The sequence below is a fragment of the Neltuma alba genome, unplaced genomic scaffold, assembly GCF_004799145.2.
Source record: "Neltuma alba isolate B1F8T4 unplaced genomic scaffold, ASM479914v2 tig00011304_pilon, whole genome shotgun sequence".
Taxonomy (NCBI): Eukaryota; Viridiplantae; Streptophyta; class Magnoliopsida; order Fabales; family Fabaceae; genus Neltuma; species Neltuma alba.
The window spans coordinates 279,845-303,338 of NW_021636013.1; the positions used below are offsets into that span (position 1 = coordinate 279,845).

At 28.7% G+C, this 23,494-nt stretch overlaps 1 protein-coding gene across 1 annotated transcript; it reads left to right on the plus strand.

Annotated features, from left to right (window-relative positions):
- The first annotated feature begins 1,963 nt into the window (after window positions 1-1,963).
- On the plus strand, window positions 1,964-3,796 carry LOC114711653 (pentatricopeptide repeat-containing protein At2g42920, chloroplastic-like). Its single transcript, XM_028896072.1, has one exon. It carries the CDS (start codon window positions 1,964-1,966, stop codon window positions 3,554-3,556), a length of 1,593 nt encoding a protein of 530 aa, XP_028751905.1. The 3' UTR covers window positions 3,557-3,796.
- The last annotated feature ends 19,698 nt before the right edge of the window (window positions 3,797-23,494 follow it).

Sequence of the window (23,494 nt, forward strand, 5' to 3'; positions counted from 1 at the left end):
AATCAAAATTATGAAAAAATTTGTGATAATTTATTTAAATTCCAAATTTAAGGCTTCCTATTGTTGGCTTTTTATATTTATCATAGTCATGTCATTGTAAGTGGTTAATATTCCATGCAATGCAAATTAATAATTGGTTCAAGGTCAATGTCATGGACCTGCATCATTTAAGGAATTAGTAATAGTTTCTTTGTTTTGTTTCATTGTAGTTTCTATTATTCAAAATTAAATTAATAAAAATTCAGGTCTGATTTTATGGCTGTGCTGTAATTTTACTGTAAAGGTATTTTATGTACAGAAGAAAAAAGTGTTGAGTACTGAATGGAAGGGGGACTATTATATATCTTTTTCAAAAATTCATTACTTTTTCTGACTCCTTTGTCTATTGTAAAGGGAGGGACCATTTTCCACAATTTGTCTCCCAACAAGATACATAAATAATAATAATAATAATAATAATAATAATAATAGTGCTAGTAGTAATAATAGTAATAAGTCTCTTAATATCCATTCTTCTATTCATGTCTAGTTTGTTGAAAAAAATGCACCTAACTAAAAAAGAAATATTTTCCTAATAATTCTAAGTAGTTTGTTGAAATTTGTTTACAATTTATTAATGCAATTAACCATCTATTATTCCGAAATTCTAATTATTTATGATTGATATCAATATAAAAACAAAATTAACAATGAAATGAAATTAATCCACATGGATGAAAATATAATGGTACAGACAAAATATAGAATTATTTAAATTACAAATTTTTCATTATAAATCTTTAAAATATAAAAAAAAATTGAATTAAGGTCCATTGAAAATAAACATTGAATAAATTAACCAAAATTATTGACAAGAAAGAGTGAAAAGGAAATAGAAGCTAGTTATATGTTTAGCTTTTCAATATCATTATAATTAGAAGGAATTATAGTTGCTCATGTGGGTGGACCATATATCACAGACCATATGAATAGTAATAATAATACTATTTTGGTTATAAAGCAAATTATTTACAGTTAGTGAAAGTTCATCCTCACAAAGTCAAAGTTATCATTAGCTGCCCTTTTAGACCAAGTTGCATTTGAAAAATACCAAACCTAGAAAATAATATATACACATATAGTAGTAGTGTAGCCCCCCCTTTGTATTTTCTTATTAAAGCCACTTCTTAACTTTTGTACCATTAAATTAGAGTCATGTCACCGGATCCCATGTCCTATTTGTTCCTTTATTGTCAATAATAAACCTTCTATCATTCTCAAAATCCTGCCTTTTCATTTGAAAAATATTTGCGTATTTGCTTATCTTTGAAAGTTAGCTCAAAATTTTTTTTTATTACAAAACAATTGCCCCTCGGTAAATAAAAAACGAAATACGAAAAAAGAAAAATCATTTTGTAGGTAGCTATTGTTTTTCTCACTTTTTAATTTGGCACCTATACGTTTTTTCCTCTTAATTAAATATTTCAATTTTGCTATGTTAGTACTGTTAACTTATGTAACTTTGCTTTGTTAATATCATTAGCCCTTATACAAAAACTAATTATACTAATAAAGCACAATTATAGTATTTAATTAGAAGAGAACAATACACAAGTATTAAATTAAAAATTGAGAAAAATTATAGGTAGACGCAAGATGATTTTCTTATAAAAAATGTTACACGCATTTTTCTTTTCTATATTTCATTTCATTTAATTATGTGATGAAAAGTCTAATTTTATTGTTTAAATAAATAAAGAGAACATGTTATCAATTTTTATTTTTATAAAATTTAAATATTTTTATTTGAAAGGAAATAGTAACAATTTATATTAAACATATAAAAAATGAAATAAAATTTAACCAAAAAGTCATACCGGCTGACCAATTCCGGAGCCATTATTTATCTTCCCCACCAAAGAAGATAAAGCTATAAAAAAGTGGACTCTGCAGAAGAACACGAGGACCACTGGAAGAAAAGAAGATGGCAACACTCTGCTTCGCACACTCCCCTGCACCATCATCATTATCTTCATCACCCTCCATATCCAATTTCATCTCAGACCACCCATGCCTCACCATGCTTGAAAAGCAATGCTTCGCCATGAAAGACCTCAAAAAGATTCATGCTCACATCATCAAAACTGGCTTAATCGACGACCCCATTGCCGCTAGCCGCGTTTTGACCTTTTGCGCCTCTCCTTCTGGGGATACCAACTATGCCTACTTGCTTTTCACTCGAATTCCCAACCCAAATCTCTATTCTTGGAATACTATCATTAGATGCTTCTCTCGTAGCTCAACCCCGCAAGACGCAATCTCACTTTTCGTTGAAATGTTGTACTCAGATACTCAACCTGAAAGATTGACTTACCCTTCGGTTTTTAAGGCTTATGCTCAAATGGGTCTCGGCCATGAAGGAGCTCAGCTTCATGGGAGAGTTTTGAAATTGGGTCTTGAACATGATGGGTTTATCCGTAATTCTCTGATACATATGTATGCGAATAGTGGGCTCTTGAGTGAAGCAAGGAGAGTGTTTGATGGTCTCTTGGAATTTGATGTTGTAGCTTGGAACTCAATGATCATGGGCCTTGCTAAATGTAGGGAAATTGAAGAGGCCAAGAACCTGTTTGATAAAATGCTTACGAGAACTTCCTTTACATGGAATTCTATGATTAGTGGGTATGTAAGGAACGGGAAACTGATGGAGGCATTAGAGCTTTTTCACAGGATGCAGAAAGAAGGGATTGAGCCTAGTGAGTTTACAATGGTAAGCTTACTGAATGCTTGTGCTCATATGGGATCACTTCAACAAGGGAAATGGATTCATGATTATGTAAGAACGAATGGGTTTGAGCTTAACGTCATTGTGGTCACAGCAATAATTGACATGTACTGCAAGTGTGGAGCTATTCAAGATGCTCTACAAGTGTTTGAGGAGTGCCCTAGGAAAGGATTATCATGTTGGAACTCCATTATTATAGGGCTAGCCATGAATGGTCTTGAAAGAGAAGCAATTGAGTTCTTCTCTGAGCTTGAATCTTCTTCAAGTCTAAAACCAGATTATGTAAGTTTCATTGGTGTTCTAACAGCCTGTAAACATCTAGGCGAAGTTGATCAAGCTAGGGACTATTTTACTCTAATGATGGATAAATATGAGATCAAACCATCATTAAAACACTATACTTGCATGGTTGAAGTTCTAGGCCAAGCTGGACTACTAGAAGAGGCAGAAGAATTAATAAAGGTTATGCCAATAAAGGCAGATGCTATTATTTGGGGGTCTCTGCTCTCATCTTGTAGGAAGCATGGGAATCTTGAGATAGCAGAGAGGGCTGCAAAACAAGTTCTTGCCTTAAATCCAAGTGACTCAGGTGGTTATGTGCTTCTTTCAAATGTTCATGCCGCATCGAGCCAATTCGAAGAAGCAGTGGAGGAAAGGCTTTTGATGAAGGGAAGTTTGACAGAGAAAGAACCAGGATGCAGCTTGATTGAAGTGAATGGAGAAACTCATGAGTTCTTAGCTGGAGGGAGGCTGCATCCAGAAACTCAAGAGATATACTCTTTTATTGAATGATGTTGTTGGTGGTGCAAAAGGATGCTTATGTGGTGCATTGTACATGAGAAGGGGATGTTAGGCTTTAGATAAAGCAAAATGTATGTCAGTATATCTTCATGAAAAGCTATACTAAGTAGTTTGTTGTAAAGCTTATTGTTCAGGAGCAGAACATAAAAGTCATATAGATATATGTATATAAGCAATTATATGTCACTGTCAATATATCTTCATTAAAAGCCATACCATTGCCTTCTTTTGGGCTATAAGGCTGTTTCAGTTTATGGTAAACCTTATTTGTTACTCTTCTCCTTCAATTCCATGTGTCTTTTTTCTTTTTTTTTAATTAAAGAGAGAAGTGCTAACAAGTTGAGATACATACGAGATTGAATCCATAACTTCTCATATAAAGTTGAAATGCTATCTTAATCCCATAAAACGATTCATCACATTTGAAGTGTCTAAAAACAGTCCTTTAAATGATTAAATTTACTAAATCAAATAAATTGTTTGCATGAAACATGTTAAGATACAAGTTAACACCAATAAATGTAATGTCATATTGTCGAGTGATATTTTTATTTTTTTTTCTTTTGTATTTTAAATGATAAGGTAGGAACCTAACCGTACTTACTTCAAAAATTAAAAAATTGGAGATATTATTGCAGCCCTCTCTACTAAAAGAAGTGCTCATTTGGTTTGAAATAATAGCAAAATTAAAATAATTATAGTAATTATTTACTAAAATCAACTCATGGATAGGAGAAATCACCTATAAAATAATAGAAAGATCACACAATAGTTTCTTAGAGTAAACCCATCCTTCTTCTTTTTCTCACACTAGAAAAAGTATATTTTATTAATACGAAATACCAAAAGCCACATAGAAGTCAAAATACATGAAACAGAAACAACTGGAGGAAATAAAACCAAACATACTCATCAAATTCCGAATAATTCGGATCGAGTAAGTAAAAACACACAAGTAAGTGATCTATCATTAGATTTAATTTTCTCATTAATTAGTATATTTTAGGCTGAACGTCCCAATGGCATGAACAATGTCATTATTGGCTGTGAATAAAATGGCAACGAGCTCTGATGTTTTGTTCTGCAGAACCGATATGGGGTGGCCTTGCTTCTTCACAACTATGGACGCAGAAGGGATTACCTCATTAACTTTCTTCACTACTACTTCCACCTTCTTCCCAAGCAGCAGACGCCATGGATAATTCCTTCCTTCAATATAATCCCAACAAAAACCACAATCAACTTCAACTCTGTTACTCCATTTGTTTTAATTTTCTAGACCAACGCATCAGTTTATTTTTATTAATGGGATATGTGTCTATGATGACTTGTAAAAATAGAGGTATATATATAGATATTCCTAGTATGCCTTATTTATAAGACATTTTCAATATGTTTCATCAAAACTAATATAAACTTCAATTAAATAATTTTGTCTTAAAATTTAATGAATTTTCAACTTTATCCTTATTTAAGAAAATAACAACTCATATAATAAATTTAATGAAATGACTTATACAATAAACAAATAGTCTTTCTACCTTATACATAAGGCCCTATAAGTACATTAATTTCTGTTTATATTTAATCATTTTTTAGCACTTCTCTATGCATACATACATATTTATTTGTTAACATGAAATATTAGAACTCATGATAACCTCCAAATCTTTTTAATTTACACGGATGGATAATCTTATCGTCATTAATTACTATGTTATTAGATGATGCATTGCTATGGCCTTATGGCGTAATGACGTGGAAGATTCCATATAAGTAAAAGGTTATGAGTTTAATATCATTTGTAGTCGATCCTGAGCAATGAACAAGTAGTGCCTGTTAATAAAATTAAACTAAACTAAATTTGAATTATTTAATCTCAATTTGAACAGTTTCTATAAGATATGAGCACCCGTTGCTCATCATCACAATCCACCTTTTATTCTACATAGTTTTTTTTTTGGGTCAAATATTCTACATAGTTTGTTTACAAATGACTTATCAGAGTTGAAGAAATTATCTGTACCTTTTTTTATTTCTTCATCAATTCCTGAGGGAGAAGAGGCTTGATCAATATTCGCAGAAGAGTCTTGAGTGGTGGCATGATCAAAATTCACAGAAGAGTGTGGAGTGGCCAAAGAAATAGGAACAAGTGCTTCAAACTGGTTGAAATAGTTAACATAATCATCCAGAGAAGATTGTGGAGTGATTGAAGAAATAGGAATGAATGCTTCATTCTGGGTTGAACAGTGAACTTGAATTGCTAATATGGTAAGCACACTCATAATTATCATTTTTGCTAAATGACCCCTTGCAAAGTCCATTATTTTTTCTTCTTTAGATTTTCCCTCTCTTTGGATTTTGCTGTTGAACGAATGAAGAGCTAAGTGGGGTCAGACCCAAAATTTATAAGATCTTCATATCATCATTTATGAATGTGACATCTTGCTATTTTAATTCGGTTGCTTTTAAATTATTTCGATCTTGTCCTTATAAAGATCCTTATGGATCTGCGCAATATAATGCTGTAAATCAATATCAATAAGTTTTTATTATTATTTAAGTGTGGGATTCGAATTTGAGCTTGTGTAAGTGTAAAATACGAATTAACTAATTCACTAGCATCTTTTTTTTGTTGCATAAAATTGAGACAAATTGTATATTTCTTTTGTAGTAAGCTTCCAATACATGAAAAGTCCATCTGAAATTATGTGTTGCCCTTTGAAACACCTTACTCTGTGATTATATATATGTGTATATTTATAATATTAATCGCTTATTAACCTTTGTTTTGTTTTTTTAGAACACTTATTGACCTTTTCTATTGGGTGAAAAAACACAACTTATCGGTTGATCACATGGCTAGCCAATTTTCTATTTTTAAAAACAAGTACTCTTCCGGTTCTTAATATAAGACTCATTTAACTAATTTGATTAGATTAAGGAAGTTAGGTAAATTAGTTAATTATAAGAAAAGTAACACATTTTTCCTAAAACACCATAATCATATTTCTTAATACTCTCTCTCCTCTTCCACTTGATTATGGTTGAGGGAGTATCCATAGGGTAATTTAGAGAAAATTGATAAATATGAGAAATGGGTCTTATATTTAGGACCAAAACTAACTCAACAATTGGGTCTTATATTAAGGACCGGAGGAGTACAATATATCTTGAACCTTTATTTGTTAAAACGATAAAATTTTCTATTTTTAAATTTTTATTATATCATTTCCAAATACGAGAAACCTTATGCTAAAACGAAAGTGAAAATAAGTATATCTTTTTTAAATGAACTTAAGAAGAGATCAAAACAATTTATTCTTTATTTAAATTATCTATATAAATTAATGATTAATCTCGCATCGCCGTATGGGTTTTGCAACGTAACCCCATTTATATTTTAAAAAAGAAAAATGGCATTGGGTCAAAGTTCAAACAACAATATAATGCAGAATATATAAGGACAACAAAAAATAGCAGTATTCCGAAGACCAGATCCCAAGCAATGTTTGATATATTGAAAATATTTTAAAAAAAGAAAGAGAAAAATAGAATTGGAAAAATAATAACATGAGAACAAGTATACCAAATAATATTTGAGAGATTTAGAAAAAATTAAAAATTCTCGAACTCATCTTTAAAATAAAAAAAAAAATCGGGTTTCTTAAACAGGAAAAGACCATATTGCTCCTGAAATAAAAATACATCACAAATGACTATTACCACCACTACTTGTATTATTATCAGGACAATTTTGACATTTTAATAGAAAATAATACTTTGGTTAAAAAAACAGAGAAAATAATACTCTTCCAATTTTATATGTATGAGTTAGAAAGCGGTCACAGATGTACTAACAAATCATTTACCAATAATATCTTCATATCGGTAGGATAATTTGAGCTTATGACCTTATGGGTTATGAATTAACTTTTTATCTACTATACCAACTATTGTTGGTGTAATAATTTGTTTTTAAATAAGGTACAGTTGTATCCAATACCCCAAAATATTTTTTCGGGTGTGTCCAGTACCTTAAATTATTTTGTGGTATGCATTTAGCATCTTAAATTATTTTTTTAAACGCGTCCAATACCTTAAAATATTTTTTTGTGCATTCAGCATTTTAAAACAACTTTTTTGATGCATCTATTATCTGAAAATATTTTTTAGTGCATCTAGCACCAAGATAAAAAAAATACTTCAGGATATTAGATGCACATAAAAAAATACTTTCAGGGTGCTGAATGTATCACAAATTATTTCAGGATGCTGGATGTACTTTTATCTTTTTGAATGTGAGGTTAAGATACTATCTTAGTGACATGATTTTATTATATTCATCATTTCAAAATGATCCCTTTTATTTGAAGTGTTTTGAAATAATCCTTTAAATGATTAAATCTACTATATCAAATAAGTTTTTCTAAGCAGCATATCAAACAGGTTGTTTCTGCAAAATATGTTATAATTTAACACCAATTTGTTATGTGCTCTCTTTATTTTTATTTTTATTTTTGGTATTTTAAATGACAAGATTGGAACTCGATCGTGCTTAATTCAATTGAAAAAAGAAAGTGGAGATGGAATAATTACACCCCTTTTCTCTACATAAGCTCGATCGAATTCTTAGCTCAATATTTTATTATTCAGGATATATAAGTGCTCATTTGACTTGAAAAAAATAATTCATTATTAATTACTCATCCATCGGTGGGAGGAAACCACAGCTGAAATAATAGCTAGAAAGTATATTTTCTCCAGAATAGACCCAGCATTTTTTTTATTCGGGGCCAACACATCTCACTTCGCCAATCTTATTTATAAAGTAAATAGATTTTTTTTCTTAATATAAGTCATCTCATTAAATTTATTATATAAACACGTATCATTTAATTTTACCCATAATTTTAAAAATAAACTATTCGTTGTTTATTAACACAAAATAACAGGAGGACATGGAAGCCAAAAATACATAGAATAACAATAAGAGAAATAAAACCAAATATACATATCGACACGAATTTAAACTAATTCAGGCTAATCCAAACTGAAAACACACTTCTCCATATAAAAACACAAACAAATTAAAGTATCATTAAATTTTTAAGGTTAATATCTGTTGGTCACCACAACAATGGCATAAACAATGTCACTATTATAGTATGTGAATAAAATGGCAGTGAGGTCTGGGCCTTTGTCTTGTAGAAAATATGCTGGCATGCCTTCTCCTTCACAATTACCGACGCAGAAGGGATTATTTGATTCACTTTCCCACTACTTCATGTACTCTCATCCCAAGCAGCACACGCCATGGATAATACATTGCTTCAATATTCCAAAAAAAAAAAAAACACGCACACACACACGCACAATCAACTGAGATTGTTCATTCATATAATAATTTAATGAAACGGCTTATATTAAAAATAGAACATGAAAAGTACATTGATTTCTCCTAAATATTTAATCACTTTTGAGCACTACTCTGCGTGTGTGTTTTAACTTCAAGTCTTTTCAATTTCACGGATAGATAATCTTAGTATCATTAATTAATTACTATGTCATTTAACTGCTCAAATGTAGAATTTCAGATGATGCAATAATGCTATAGCCTTATGGGCTAGTGGTGTGAAAGATTTCATGTAAGTGGAAGGTTATGAGTTCAGTATCATTTGTAATCCCAAATTAGTAGTGCCTGTTAAAAAAATTAAACTGAACTAAATTTAAATTATTTAATATTAATTTGAACTTTTTTTATTCTACATATATTGTTTACAAAGAGTTCACGAAATTATTTGTACCTCTCTCTATGTCTTCATCGATCAATGAGTGAGAAGAGACTTGATCAAGATCTACAGGAGAGCCTCTAGTGGGGGCATGATCAAAATTTACAGAAGAGCCTGTTGGAGTGGCCAAGGAAATAGGAACAAATGCTTCAAGCTGGTTGAAATAATCAACATAATCATTCAAAGAAGATTGTGGAGTGATTGAAGAAATAGGAATGGATAATGCTTCATTATTTTGGGTTGAACAATGAACTTGAATTGCTAAAATGGTAAGCAGACTCATAATTATCATTTTGGCTGCATGACCCCTTGTAATGTCCATTATTTTTCCCTTTTAGATTTTCCCTCTCTTTGGACTATGTTGTTGAATGAATGAAGAGCCAAGTGAGACCAGACCCTAATTTATAAGATCTTCATCATCCTTCATGAAATTATATGTTGTTTTCGTAGCAAGCCTTCCAATACATGAAAAGTCCAATGCATTGTGGATTGCCCTTTCAAGTTTCAAACATATGCATATGTATTTATAATTATATAATATTTCTATGATATATATATTTAGGTACAATTATACTATCTTCGGTCCTTAATATAAAAGCTAGCTAGTTGACTAATTTGAGTAGATTATGAAAATTAGTTAAGTTAGTTATTTATAATAAATAGGTATTGTCTTAATTGTTAGTTTGTTCTCCAAATTATGCCTATTAATTACTCTTATTAAGAGAGTTTCTAATAGAGATACTTTTCAATGTAAATGATAAAAGGAATATTTTACGGTATCAACACATATTTTTTTAAAATAATTAATTTAAATAATTTTTTATCCCTATAAATTAATAATTTAGGCCCACAATAAGAGCTCATTTGATTTTTATTTTGATCTTAAATATAAGACCCCAATTCACTTTGTCTCTCATATTTATCTATTGTTTTTTAAAATAGTTTTTGTAATAATAGCAATTCTAACCAATACACTTGATTAGCAAGGACATTTTAGAAAAGATAACATCTGTTTATTACAAAAAACTAACTTAATTACTTTTCTTAATCTACTCAAATTAGTCAACTAAGTCTTATATTAAGAACTAGAATAGTGTTGTTTTTCCTAAAATATCATTGCCAATAATGTGTATTGGCTACTATTTGATTAAACTTTTAACATGTGCAACTATTATAAGGACTACTTAAAAAAAAGATAAATGTGAAAGATAAAGTAAATTAAGTCTTATATATAAGACCAAATTGAAAGTCAACCTAACTCTTATATTAAGGACAAGACGTAGTAACATTTTCTCAGAAAAGGTTGGTCCTAAAGAAGTAACAATTTGTGTTTATCTAAACATTTAAGTCATTTTTTTTGTTTTTACTTTTACTTTTGTTTAATTACATATATATTTCTCTCGTTTCTTTTCTCACTCATTCTTTTTCTCTCTCTCTCTTTTTCCAATTATTTTATCCCTTGCTTATTATTTTCATAAATAAGGTTGTATTTGGAAAAAAAAATCACATCTTTTACAAATTTATTATATTTAACTAATTTTAACTAAAATTTTAATCATAATTTAATTAGTTGTTACTCGTATACAAAATAGGAGTGGTTTCTATATTTAACACCAGTCGGATAGTGACATTTTCAGAGGCCACGCTCCGCACGATTGAAAGTTGTTGGGTTTAACTAATTGAAGAAAGAGATCTTGAGATTCAGCAATTTTATTATGTTTAGTGGGAATGATGAGGCTTTTTGAGGGACATCTCTTGACATAATGGGTATAAAGAATTTAATTTAAGTTTTTTAATCTTTTAAAGACACATGTGGCTAATTTTTCATAATTATTCATCTTATTTTATTTATAAGTCACTTTTTAATATTATTTTATTAGAATCACAAAACATTTTAAATCTTATTAACTCAATCTTAAAATTTAATAATTTTTTAATTTTACTCTTATTTAATATATACATATATGCACGTACTATTAAAAAACAGTTCACACAATAATAAGTAAATGATAAAAGCAATGTACTGAAAACAGGACCGGCAATTGAACCGGTCAAGACAATGGGTCAAAGGTCAGTGGGTCAGACAAGAGTCAAACCGGTGAGAAATAAAAAAATAAAAAGATTTTAGATTTTCACTAAGAACTATATATCAATTTAATATCTTGAATCACTAGTAAAATAATCACATCATTACAATTTCTTATAATATCATATTACTAAAACCACTAAATATTCATCCCAACAAAATATCAAAATAAATATATGATAACAAAATATTCCTCCCTATAATTATTCAATTACTAAATCCTAATTATAAACAGTTTTTTAAAAAAACCATCAAAATATTTTTTTTAAAAAAAGGATCTGGGTTAACCCACCAAACCGGGCTGGTTACCCAGGTCATACCGGTTTAGTCTGGGTCACACCGGGTCAAAGTGACCCCGGTTCATAGACTCAACCAGATCAGTTTCTGGTCCGGTTTTTCATACCATGGATAAAAGTATACATTGGTATAAAAACTTTAATAATATGACTCATAAATATAAAAAAATTCTACAGCTTATAAATATAACGACGAGGAGCGTAATACTCGTGTGTGGGAATTTTTAATTTTTTATCATGATTTTCACGTCCCCCCCCCCCCCCCAATAACAAAACCAAAGATGAGAGGTTATTTTTCATCATCGTCACTGGGAGAAGATCACAGCTAAAATTAAGTAATATTCCTTTGGTTTTTAATATAAGATCTAACTGTGAAGTTAATTTTGGTCCTAAATATAAGATATATTTCTCATATTTATCAATTTTTCATAAATTATCCATATGGATACTCCTTTAACCATAATAAATTAGAATAGGGAGAGAGGATATTAAAGAAGATGATTATAGTGTTTAAGGAAAAACATGTCATATTTTCTATAATTAACTAACTTACCTAACTTCTTTAATCTAATCAAATTAGTTAAATAGGTCTTATATTAAAGACTGGAGGAGTAAATGGAAAGTATATTTTTTCCAAATAAGCCCATTATTCTTTCTTACTCTCCATCGCAAAATGTATTCTTTATAAAGGGTTAATATAATTTTTTGTCTCTTAAATTTGTCCTTATTTTGATTTTGATCCCTTAAGTTTTAAACCATAACTTAATAAAAACTTAAACTATTTTGTCCCATGAGGAGCCAAAACTTATTATTTAAATTCAAGGAACTAATACCAAAACAAGAGCAAATTTAAGGGACCAAAAATTATATTAATTTTTTTATAATCAATAGCTATGTCAAAGCCTAAATTCACACAACCGACAGAAAATAGAACCCCACACACATATTGTCCTATTTATAAATGCAAGTCACCTAAATAAATTTATTATATAAATATATTGTAATTTTACCCACAATTTATTGTTTTGTACATATACTGTTCTTTTTAGAGTATATTTATATATTAAGTATGGATAAAGTTCTGAAGTTATTGAATTTCAAGATATATAGTAGTTAATAAGATTAAATATTTTTCTTGAGTTTAAAAAAATAATATGAAAGTGTTTTATAAATAATAATAAAAAAAAGAGTATGGGTGTGTGTATATACCCGTGTTATGTGTGTATATATATGTGTGTGTCTATGTATGAATTATAAATTATAAATATTGCGTAAGTTGATATTCACAACGCTTAACTCTTAACTGTCTTAAGACTTTTTTTTTTAAAAAAAAAATTCTCTCTCTTTGAATATTTTAAACCTAACGTCTCAAATAATGAATGACTCGTTATATGTCTCAAAATTAAACTTCAACAATTAAACTAGCCGCTGGTGGTCCTTCTTCAAACTTATCGATATAGAAGGGAATGCTTTATTAATTTCCGTCACTGCTTCCTCAACTTTCATTCCACGCACTTTTTTCTCCAGTTCTTCCAAGTTTCTCATGTTTTCTGATCATAAACGATTCAAGATATATAGGTAAATGCAAAGAAGAAGCAAAAATATAATCTTTATTATAACATATGAAATCAGAATATAGTTTCATTATGTCAAATTATTCGATCAGTTTCATATATAATGGATATAAGAACCTCGATCTAAGTATTATTCTTTTATAAATTAATAAATATAAAGGGAAATTTTCAGCAGGAGATGAGTAAATGTAAAGCGCATAAAAACAAATACACTAATTTCATTATCAAAATACTTCCGAGCCTCAATATTTATAGCCAAAAAAATAATACTCCTCTGATCTTTAATATAAGATCTATTTCACTAATTTGATTAAATTAAAGAAGTTAGGTAAGTTAGTTAATTATAAAAAATCTGACATGTTTTTCCTAAAACACCATAATCATCTTTCTTAATATCATTCCTCCCTGACTTACTTGATTATGGTTGAGGAAGTATCCATATGAGTGATTTAGAAAAAATAATAAATATGAGAAATATGTCTTATATTTAGGATCAAAATTAACTTAATAATTTGGTTTTATGTTAAGGACCGGAGGAGTAATTAGGACTCTTTAGGGAAAATGATGGACCTGCACATGTTTAATAAAAATATTTAGAATACTTGACTCAGTAAATAAACTAGTTGTGCTCCATTTAAACTAGCAAATAATATAATCTGATCTGTACCTTCATATGTGTTTTGCTTCAGAGATTGTCGGATCAGCCCATCTTCAGAAGAGTCTGGAGTGATGAAAGAAATAGTATTAAATGCTTCAGGCTGCGGGATTGAACAATGAACGTGAATTGCTAAAATGCTAAGCATAGTCATTTTCACTAAAAGACACCTTGCAATCTCCATTGTTGTTGCCTTTTAATTAGATGTCTTTGGATTTTGTTGTTGAATGGAGAATTTATAAGAGATCTTCATCGCCCTTCATGAAAGTGACATTTTGCGATTCTGGTTATTATAACCTTGTTCGTAAACATCCTTATGCGTGTAGTGTGTAATAAAGCTGTAAATTAATAACAACAACTTCTAATTTTAATGAAAAAATATAATTATTTATGCATGAGATATCCAATTTAAATTTATGTAAATGTAATAAACACCCATTAGCTAACAGGTTGGGTGGCCTCTTTTTTATGTTAAAAATTTAGATAAATTGTATTGTTGTTTTCTAAAGTAACCTTCCAATACATGAAAAGTCCATTATCTTATATTTGTAGGTTGCCCTTTTAAACACCTCAATAATCTGTGATTTCTTTTTATTATATGTGTGCGTTTACAATATTGTTACCTTATTAATTAACCTTTTCTATTGGATATAAAAACACAACTTATCCATTCACATCGCGATTCCGGATTTGAGTTTGTCTAAACATAAAATACTCCTCCGGTCTTTAATATAGAACCCAATTCTTGAGTTGATTTTGATCCTAAATATAAGACCCATTTCTCATATTTATTAATTTTCTCTAAATTACCCCTATGGATACTCCCTCAACCATAATCAAATAGAAGAAGGAGAGGAGGTATTAAGAAAGATGATTATAGTATTTTAGGAAAAATGTGTCACTTTTCTTATAATTAACTAATTTACCTAACTTCCTTAATCTAATCAAATTAGTTAAATGGGTCTTATATTAAGGACCGGAGGAGTATGTATTAACTAGTTGAGTTTTATTTTTTTTATGTTACAAAAAATTGAGATAAATTGTACTACTTATTATTCTAAATATAATATCTAGTCTATAGTGTTTATAGTAAGCTTCCAGTGTTTGGCAAAAAAGCAAAAGCAAGCTTCCAATACATACAAGTCTATAGTATTAGTATATTACTTTCTCTGCTCTTATATATAAGCTTCACTTTTAAAGAGGGGTTTAATTCAAAATATAAACTTTATTTTTTAGTTTGTCTAAGTATTTATTATTTTTTCTTCTTCTTATTTTGTCTTTAGTTGACTGTATTTAGTGCTCTATCTCTCTCATTAGTATTACCCCATATATTCGCTTTTATCACTTTTTCATTTTATTCCTCTCTCATTTACTCTCTTAATAAATAAGGGTAAATTTTAAAAAAATACATTTATGACCTATTTATGAATTTTAACTAGTTTTAACTTTTAAGTGCTAGTTTGTTATATGTGATTTAGTTATTTGAAGTTTATATACAAGAGAAGAGGAAGTAGTATTTAATGTCATTCGAACTTCAATTTTTGGGACAAGAAAAATTAATTAGCCATAGTACCCTGAAAAATGGGCAATAATTCGTTTTTTAAATATGATATCCTGAAATGCTATCTTATTCCCATACTTTTATTCATAGTATCAAAACGATCCCCCTTAGATTTGAAGTGTTTTAAAACCTCTATATTAAATAAATTTTTTTGTATAGACACAAGTTAACACCAATAAATATAATGTCATATTGTCATGTTCTATTCTTATTTTGTTATTTTTGTTTTGAGAGAGAAACTTAATGGGAAAACAAATAAAAAATCTCTTGAATTTCAAAATAGTATTTTTTACTATACTTTAATAGCAATTGACTACACTTAAAAAGCAAATTATGACAAAATATTTTTATAGTAATTACTGATTTGGGAATTAAAATTTTTTTGTCATTTTCCCAAACTTAATCCTACTTAATTCAATTTCTTAAAAAAGAAATTGGAGTTGAAATTGCACCCCTCTTTTCTCAAGCAAGTGCTAATTTGATTTGAAATAATAATAAAATTAAAATAATTAATTATTAAAATCAACTTAATTATAGGACAAAATCACATCTGAACTAATAGAAACATCACCATAATAGTTTCTCAAAGCAAACCCATCACTCTTTCCCATTTCACACCAGAACACAAAATACCAAGAGGTGCACATTGAAGCCAAAATACATAGAACAACAACATGAACAACAAAAAATAAAACCAAACACGCATATCAAATTCCGACTAATCCAGATTGTGCTAATAAAAACACACAATATAATCAAGCATGGATCTATGTTTGTGTATTGTTCCACCCGACCACAATAAAATAAACAATGTCATCATAATTTGTGGCTAAGACCGCAATGAGGGCAAGTCCTTTGTTCTGGAGAACATAAGCAGGTAGGTCGTCCTTCTTCACAACGATGGACGCAGAAGGGATTATTTCTTCAACTCTCATCGCTACTACCTCTACTGACCACCCAAGCAGTACACTCCATGGATAATTCCTCGCTTTAATAATATCCCAACAAAAAAGAAAACCACAATCAACTTGAAATTCTGTTGCTTGATTAATTTCTTTTTATTTTCTAGGTCTATGCATGAATTTATTTTTATTAATGGGAACTGTGTGTGTCTATGATGACGTGGAAAAATAGAGGAAAATAAGTATGTATAAATACTCCTCAAGTCTTATTTATTTATCCAATATGTTTCACCAGAACTAAGAAGAATCTTAAACATCGTTAATTTTGTATTAAAAATCAATGATTTTTTTAAACTTAATTTACTCTTATTTATTGTGTATATTTCAAGAAAATAACAAGATACAAAATAATAAATTAATTAGGGATAAGATTATACACTCATATAATAAATTTAATGAGATTGACTTTTATTAAAAACAAAAAAAAAACACTTTATTTTATTTGTCTTATAAATAGCACCCGCTGCTTCACAATCTACTTCTTAGTCTACACAAATAATTTAGAAAATGACGTAAAGAGATGATGCTGTACCTTTCTCTATTTCTTCGGGGATCCCATGAAGAGAGAAATGATCAAGATCTGCAGAAGAACCTCGAGGTAAATGATCAATATCTACAGAAGAGCCTGCTTGTGTGGCCAAAGAAATGGGAACATATTGTTCAAGCTGGGTTAAATGATGAAGATAAGCATCCAAAGTTGAAGAAGAAGTAGTAGGAATGAATGGTTGAGGCTGGGTTGAACAATGAACTTGAGCTTCTAAAATGGTAATAAGCAGATTCATAATTATCATCTTCGCTAAATGACCCCTTGTAATGTCCATTACTTTCCCCCTTTAAATTTTCGATCCCTCTCTTTGGATTCTGTTGTTGAATGAATGAAGAGCCAAGCGAGACCGGACTCAAAATTTATAAGATCTTCATATCATCCTTCATGAAAATGACATTTTGCTATTATATATTTGGTTGCTTTTAAATTTAAATTATTTAGATTTTATATCTTGGCCTTACAAATATCCTTATCGTTCTGCATAATAATAGAGCTGCGAATTAATATTCATTTGATTCTATTTAAAATTTAATAAAAATTTAACTTTAAATGTTATTAATTTTCATTTAAAATTTAAGAACTTTTTAACTTTATTCCTATTTAATATATATATTATACCTCATATAAATAACGTCAACACAATAAGTCCAAAAAAATCAACACAATAATAAATGAGAGTTAAAATTGCACATTCACATAGACCAAGAAAAATTAAACCCTAAATTTTATTAATTCTTATTTAAAATTTATTATTCTAACTTTATTCCTATTTAATATGTATATTATGCCTCATGTAAATAAAGTCAACACAATAAATCTAAAAAAAAGTCAACATAATAATAAATGAGAGTTAAAATTATATATTTATATAAAAAATTTATCTTGGGGCCCTATAAAGAGGATAAAAAATGTCTTCTCCCTCTACCATATAAATAGGATAAGAGGAGTAAGTTTTGTTTTGAAAGAGTATTATTGTTTAAGCATGGATCCCAAATTTGAGTTTTTGTGTAAATTAAATATAAAAAAAGACGTATGAACTCCATTGGCAAAAAATAAAAGATGTATTAATTAATTGAATGGCATCTTTTTCATGTTGCAAAAAATTGAGATAAAATGTATATGTATATTGTTTTTGTAGTAAACTTTCAATACATGAAAGACCCACTAAATATTAGATAGTGATAGTGGGTCGCCCCTTCAGACCCCTCAATCTGTGATTTTTTTTTTCTTTTTACATACGCACACAGATGAATATGCATGCGTATTAATTATAAATATTATTTTGAAACATAAGCACCCTTCTGATGATAATAAAACGAAAGTGATTTTTAATAAAATTAAGAAGAAATCAAAACGATTTATTCTTTATTTAAAATATCCATATAAATTAATGATTAATCTGGTATCACCTTATTATGGATTTTGCAACCCTAAGCTTAAAACACAGTTCATTTTTTAAAAAGAAAAACATTATTCGAGTGAGTTTCAAACAAAATTAGAAGAGAGAGTATACTAAAGACCATAAAAAAATAGCAGTATTCCAAAGAGCAGATCAAAAGTTATGTTTTATTTTTAATTTTATACTGTTTAAACAAAGTATGTGCAACATCAACTTTGAATTTAGGATCTCATTCAAGTATGACACGTAGCATTACTACTAGGGCGGCAAGGTGTTATTGATAATCAAAAGCTATGTTTTATTTTTAATTTGTACTGTTTAAAAAACGCATGGACACAAACATATTAATATCAACTTTGAATGTAGGATCTCATTCAAGTATGACACGTAGCACTACTACTAGGGCGGCAAGCTGTTATTGATAATCAAAAATTGTATTTGATATATTGAAAATATTTAAAAATGAAATAAAAGTACAATTGACAGAAGAAGAAAATGACAAAGAGTCTAAAAATAATATTTAGGAGATATAGAAAAATAAAATATTCTTTAACTAATATTTGTAAAAGAAAAAAGATCTTGTTAAAACAAGAAAAGATCAAATTGCTCCAAGAAACAAAAACATCACAAATGACAATTATATTACTACTAGCGTTATTATTTATTGGGACAATTTTGACATTTTAATAAAAATATTACTCCTATATGTGTGAGCCAAGTTTGCTTAGTTTTTAAATATAAAACTTTAATTTAGTTTATCTCTAAAATTTATAATTTGTTTTTCAAATCATTCACACGAATTACGCTTATTAAAAGAGTTTTCAACATAAATAGTTTCCAGTACAAATAACAAAAATAATATTTTAGAAAAGCAACACATATTTTTTACAAATAATCAATCCAAATAATTTTTATTTTTATAAATTAATTATCTGATTCTTAAATGTTTAGGATCGGAGTAGTAACATTTTCTAAAATCATGTTTTGTACCATTGAAAAATGTTGCTTTTAATTATTAACTCAAGAAAGAAATGTTGAGATTGAGCGATTGAAGTTTTCCATGGGAGACCAACTCTCCTGTAAACATGAGAATCCTTCTCATATTAGGGGAAAGAGTTATCTCAATTGGATAATATCAGTAGCATCATAGTCTTTTAAAGTAATATCTTTGCTCTTTAATATAAGAACTAATGATTTTAAAATCGGACTAGACCGGACTGTTGGATTGGCCAAACCAATATCTGGAGTATCAAATGGCTCGGTTTTTTATTAGAAGCCGTTTCAAAGGTTGGCCCGTGTTAAGCCAGTAAGAACTGGCTTTTGAACTGGAAACCGTCATCAAAACAGAAACCAAAACGGATATTCAAAAACCGGACGGTCATGAGAAAGAGGCTTAGAAGGAGGAGGAGGAAGATGGAAGAGGAGGAAGAATCTATAAAAAAAAACCAGTGCCTACTTTTATGATTTTTCCTCTTTAATAATAACAAAAGAAAATGATTCCTTTAATAATAACAAATATGGGGAAAATTTGGTGATGAAATCAAATTGAAACCCGAACCATTTGCTAACCATGGCCTTCCCATATGTTCAAGCTTGGAGGAAGAAGAAAGAAGAAATACGGGGAAGAGTGAAAGAATGGGGGAGAGGAAAGCAAAAATAAACGCAGGAAAAAAAAAAACTAATTATCAATACTCTCTTTGTTCTGCACTTCTGCCGCTTTTATTGGTACTCATCGAGGTAAATGAATCATTTCATTAGTCTTTGACATTTTGAATGACCAATCAGCATCTTTTTAAATTCAAGATGTTTATGTATTTTTTTCCCCTTATTTTTTGATTCTATGTGTTTTTACTTTTATTAAATTTTTTGGAATTTACACATTGTTTATTTAATTTTTACTTTTATCTAAGATAAACATATACGGTTTGGAGATATGTTATTCCCTATAAGTTGTCAATTTATTATAAAATTAAACTACTTAAGTTTATTTTTAAATTATTTGATAACTTAATATTCTATTATATATATATATTAGTATATGAGTATCTAATATTATTTTTATGTAATTATTACGTCACCGGTTCAATCGTCGGTCCGACCGAATAAACTGTGACCTGTTGGCTTTTCTACTTTAACATCCCGTCGAGCTTTTAAAACATTGATAAGAGCCCGTTTAACTTTTATTTTAGTCTTAAATATAAGATCTTAATTCACTTTGTCTCTTATATTTATTTATTTTTTTCAGGTAATCCTTGTAATAATAGTAGTTATAGCTAATGTACTTGATTAGTAGGGATATTTTAAGAAAAATAATATATATTTATTATAAATAACTAACTTAACTAATTTTTTTACTATACTCATATTAGTCAACTAACTTTTATACTCCTCCGGTCCTTATTATAAGACCTCATTTGACTTTTTATTTGATCCTAATTATAATACCCCAATCCATTTTGTCTCTTATATTTATGCATTTTTTTCCAAGATAATCCTTCTAATAATGATAGTTTTAGCCAATATACTTAATTAGCAAGGATATTTTAGGAATGACAACACTTATTTATTACTCCTCCGGTCCTAATTATAAGACCCAATTAACTTATTTGAGGAGATTAAGGAAGTAAGTTAAGTTGGTTATTTATAATAAATAAGTATTGTCTTTCTTAAAATATCCTTACTAATTAAGTATATTGGCTAAAACTATCATTATTAGAAGGATTATCTTGAAAAAAAATGCATAAATATAAGAGACAAAATGGATTGGGGTCTTATAATTAGGACCAAATAAAAAGTCAAATGGGGTCTTATAATAAGGACCGGAGGAGTATAAATAACCAACTTAACTTACTTCCTTAATCTCCTCAAATAAGTCAATTGGGTCTTATAATTAGGACCAGAGGAGTATTAAGAAAAGGGAATAGTACGATTTAATTAGTACGGCTAAGTGCTTAAATTTTTGACATGCTTAAGACTTAGTCTTCATAGTAATCCTCGTTAGTCCTCATTTATGAGACATCCAATATGTAAATTAAATAGTGTTGATTTGGCTGCCAGGTCACTATCTCCGTAATCATCAACCTCCATCCTCTCCGCAAGAAAGCTCACTTGTGGTCAATTAACTGTTTTCTTCAGCATTTCCCTTATTAAAGGGTGATGTAGAAGAAGCATTGTTGCTGAAAGGGCGATGCACTGGAAAGTGGGAGTGGCGGAACTTCCAGAGAGCACCTGCGAGGTTTCCCGCGGAGAGTTGATGATTGTGGGGATAGTGACTTTGCAGCCAAATCAACAACTTAATAATTTACACGTCTTATCTTTCCTTAATTAGTTGGACTAATAAAGATTATTTTCTGATAAGATAAAGCCAAGTTTTAAACGAGTAGAAAATTTAGGTAATTCCAGTGGGTTTGGAGCTGAATGACCAAAAAAATATTTTCCATTTTTTTGTAATTACTCATTTATTTCATTTATGCAAGTTAGTACTTTCAAAACGTGATTATAATATTGCTAAAGTATATATTTAATCTTTTAATTTTTATAAAAAAATTTAATTTGATTCCTAATTTAAAAAGGTATATTTTTAGTCTTTTAACTCTTAAATTGTTAATAAAAAATGATAATATTGAAATCCTAAATATTGATAAAACATTCTCAAATACTAATATATTAAGTTTAATTTTCAAAACAAAAATAACTGTTAAAAAATTAATCATTTACATTTAACGATTTTAGGGTTAAAGAAGCAAATATGTGCTTTTGAAAATTAAGGAACTAAATTAAAAGAGATGTTTGGATAGAAACCAAAGTATAGTTTCAAAAGTAATTTTATAATATACGAAGTAAATATATAGAGGAGTTTGTCTCGATTTGTGAAAAAGTGTTTTTAAAAAGCACTTTTAAAGGGGTGTTTGGATAAACAAAAGGTCCGTTTGGATCAGTGATTGGAAAAGTAACTTATTGAAAAAGTAACGTTTAGAAAAGTGAAGTTGGGTAAAAGCTAATTGGGTAAGTTGAATTATGTTTAGATTAGAGTTCAGAAAAAGTAGTTTGTAAAAGTGAAATTAGTAAAAAGTTGTTTGGATTATAGTTGAGTAAAAGTAACTTTAGTTGTAAAATAACCAAAATGGGTACGAATTGAAATAAATAATGAAACATAATTAAAAAAATGATTTCACATAATACAATAAAATTAAAATAATTTAATATGAAGAAGTCAAATTTAATGAGTGAATTAAGTTTTAAAACTTTAGAGAAATCATAAAAGATATTTTAAATATAAAGTGAAACATGAAAAATAAAAGTATATTTCTAGGAGCATATTTTAAAAAAAAGTATATTTTTAACTTATTTATTACTTTCAACTAATTTTAACTGATTTTTTGTTATCTACAAATTAGTTATTTCATTTTCAAGCTTATAATAATAATCAAAGGAGGTAATAGATTTCTTAAATTTTTTTCTCTTCATCTTTTAAAAGCTACAAGTCATGAGTTATAAGTCATAAGCTGTTAATTTTAACTTATAGTTTATTGTAGCTTTTCATACAAAAACCCGCTTGTAGAAAAGCTCATCCAAACAGCATCATTGTGTCAATCGGGCTTGTAGTACTTATAAGCTACTTATAAGCCCAAAATAATTTATACCAAACAGATATAAAACCATAGTTTTAAAAGTACTTTTACGGTATGTAGAGGAAGTTGTTTCAATTTGTTGAAAAGTATTTCTGAAAAGTGCTTTGAGGTTGCCCAAACACCTCCTAATCTTATACTACCTTTGATCTTTAATATGAGAGCTTGTTTGATTTTTATTTTGATTCTAAATATAAAATCTCAATACACTTTGTCTTTTATATTTATTTATTTTTTAAGATAATCTTTATAATAATAATAGTTCTGATATTTAAAAAAAATAATATTTAATTATTACAAATAATTAAGCTAATTAGTTTTTTTAATCAATTTAAACCACCCAACTAGTTCTAAAAATAATAATATAAGGTAAATATGAAGTTAAAGGATTGAGCACTCGCGCGGTCGGAATTTTTATCATGATTTTCA

What these genes read in the sequence shown, in the direction of transcription:
- LOC114711653 (XM_028896072.1), top strand. Translation starts at nt 1,964, where the DNA reads ATGGCAACACTCTGCTTCGCACACTCCCCTGCACCATCATCATTATCT.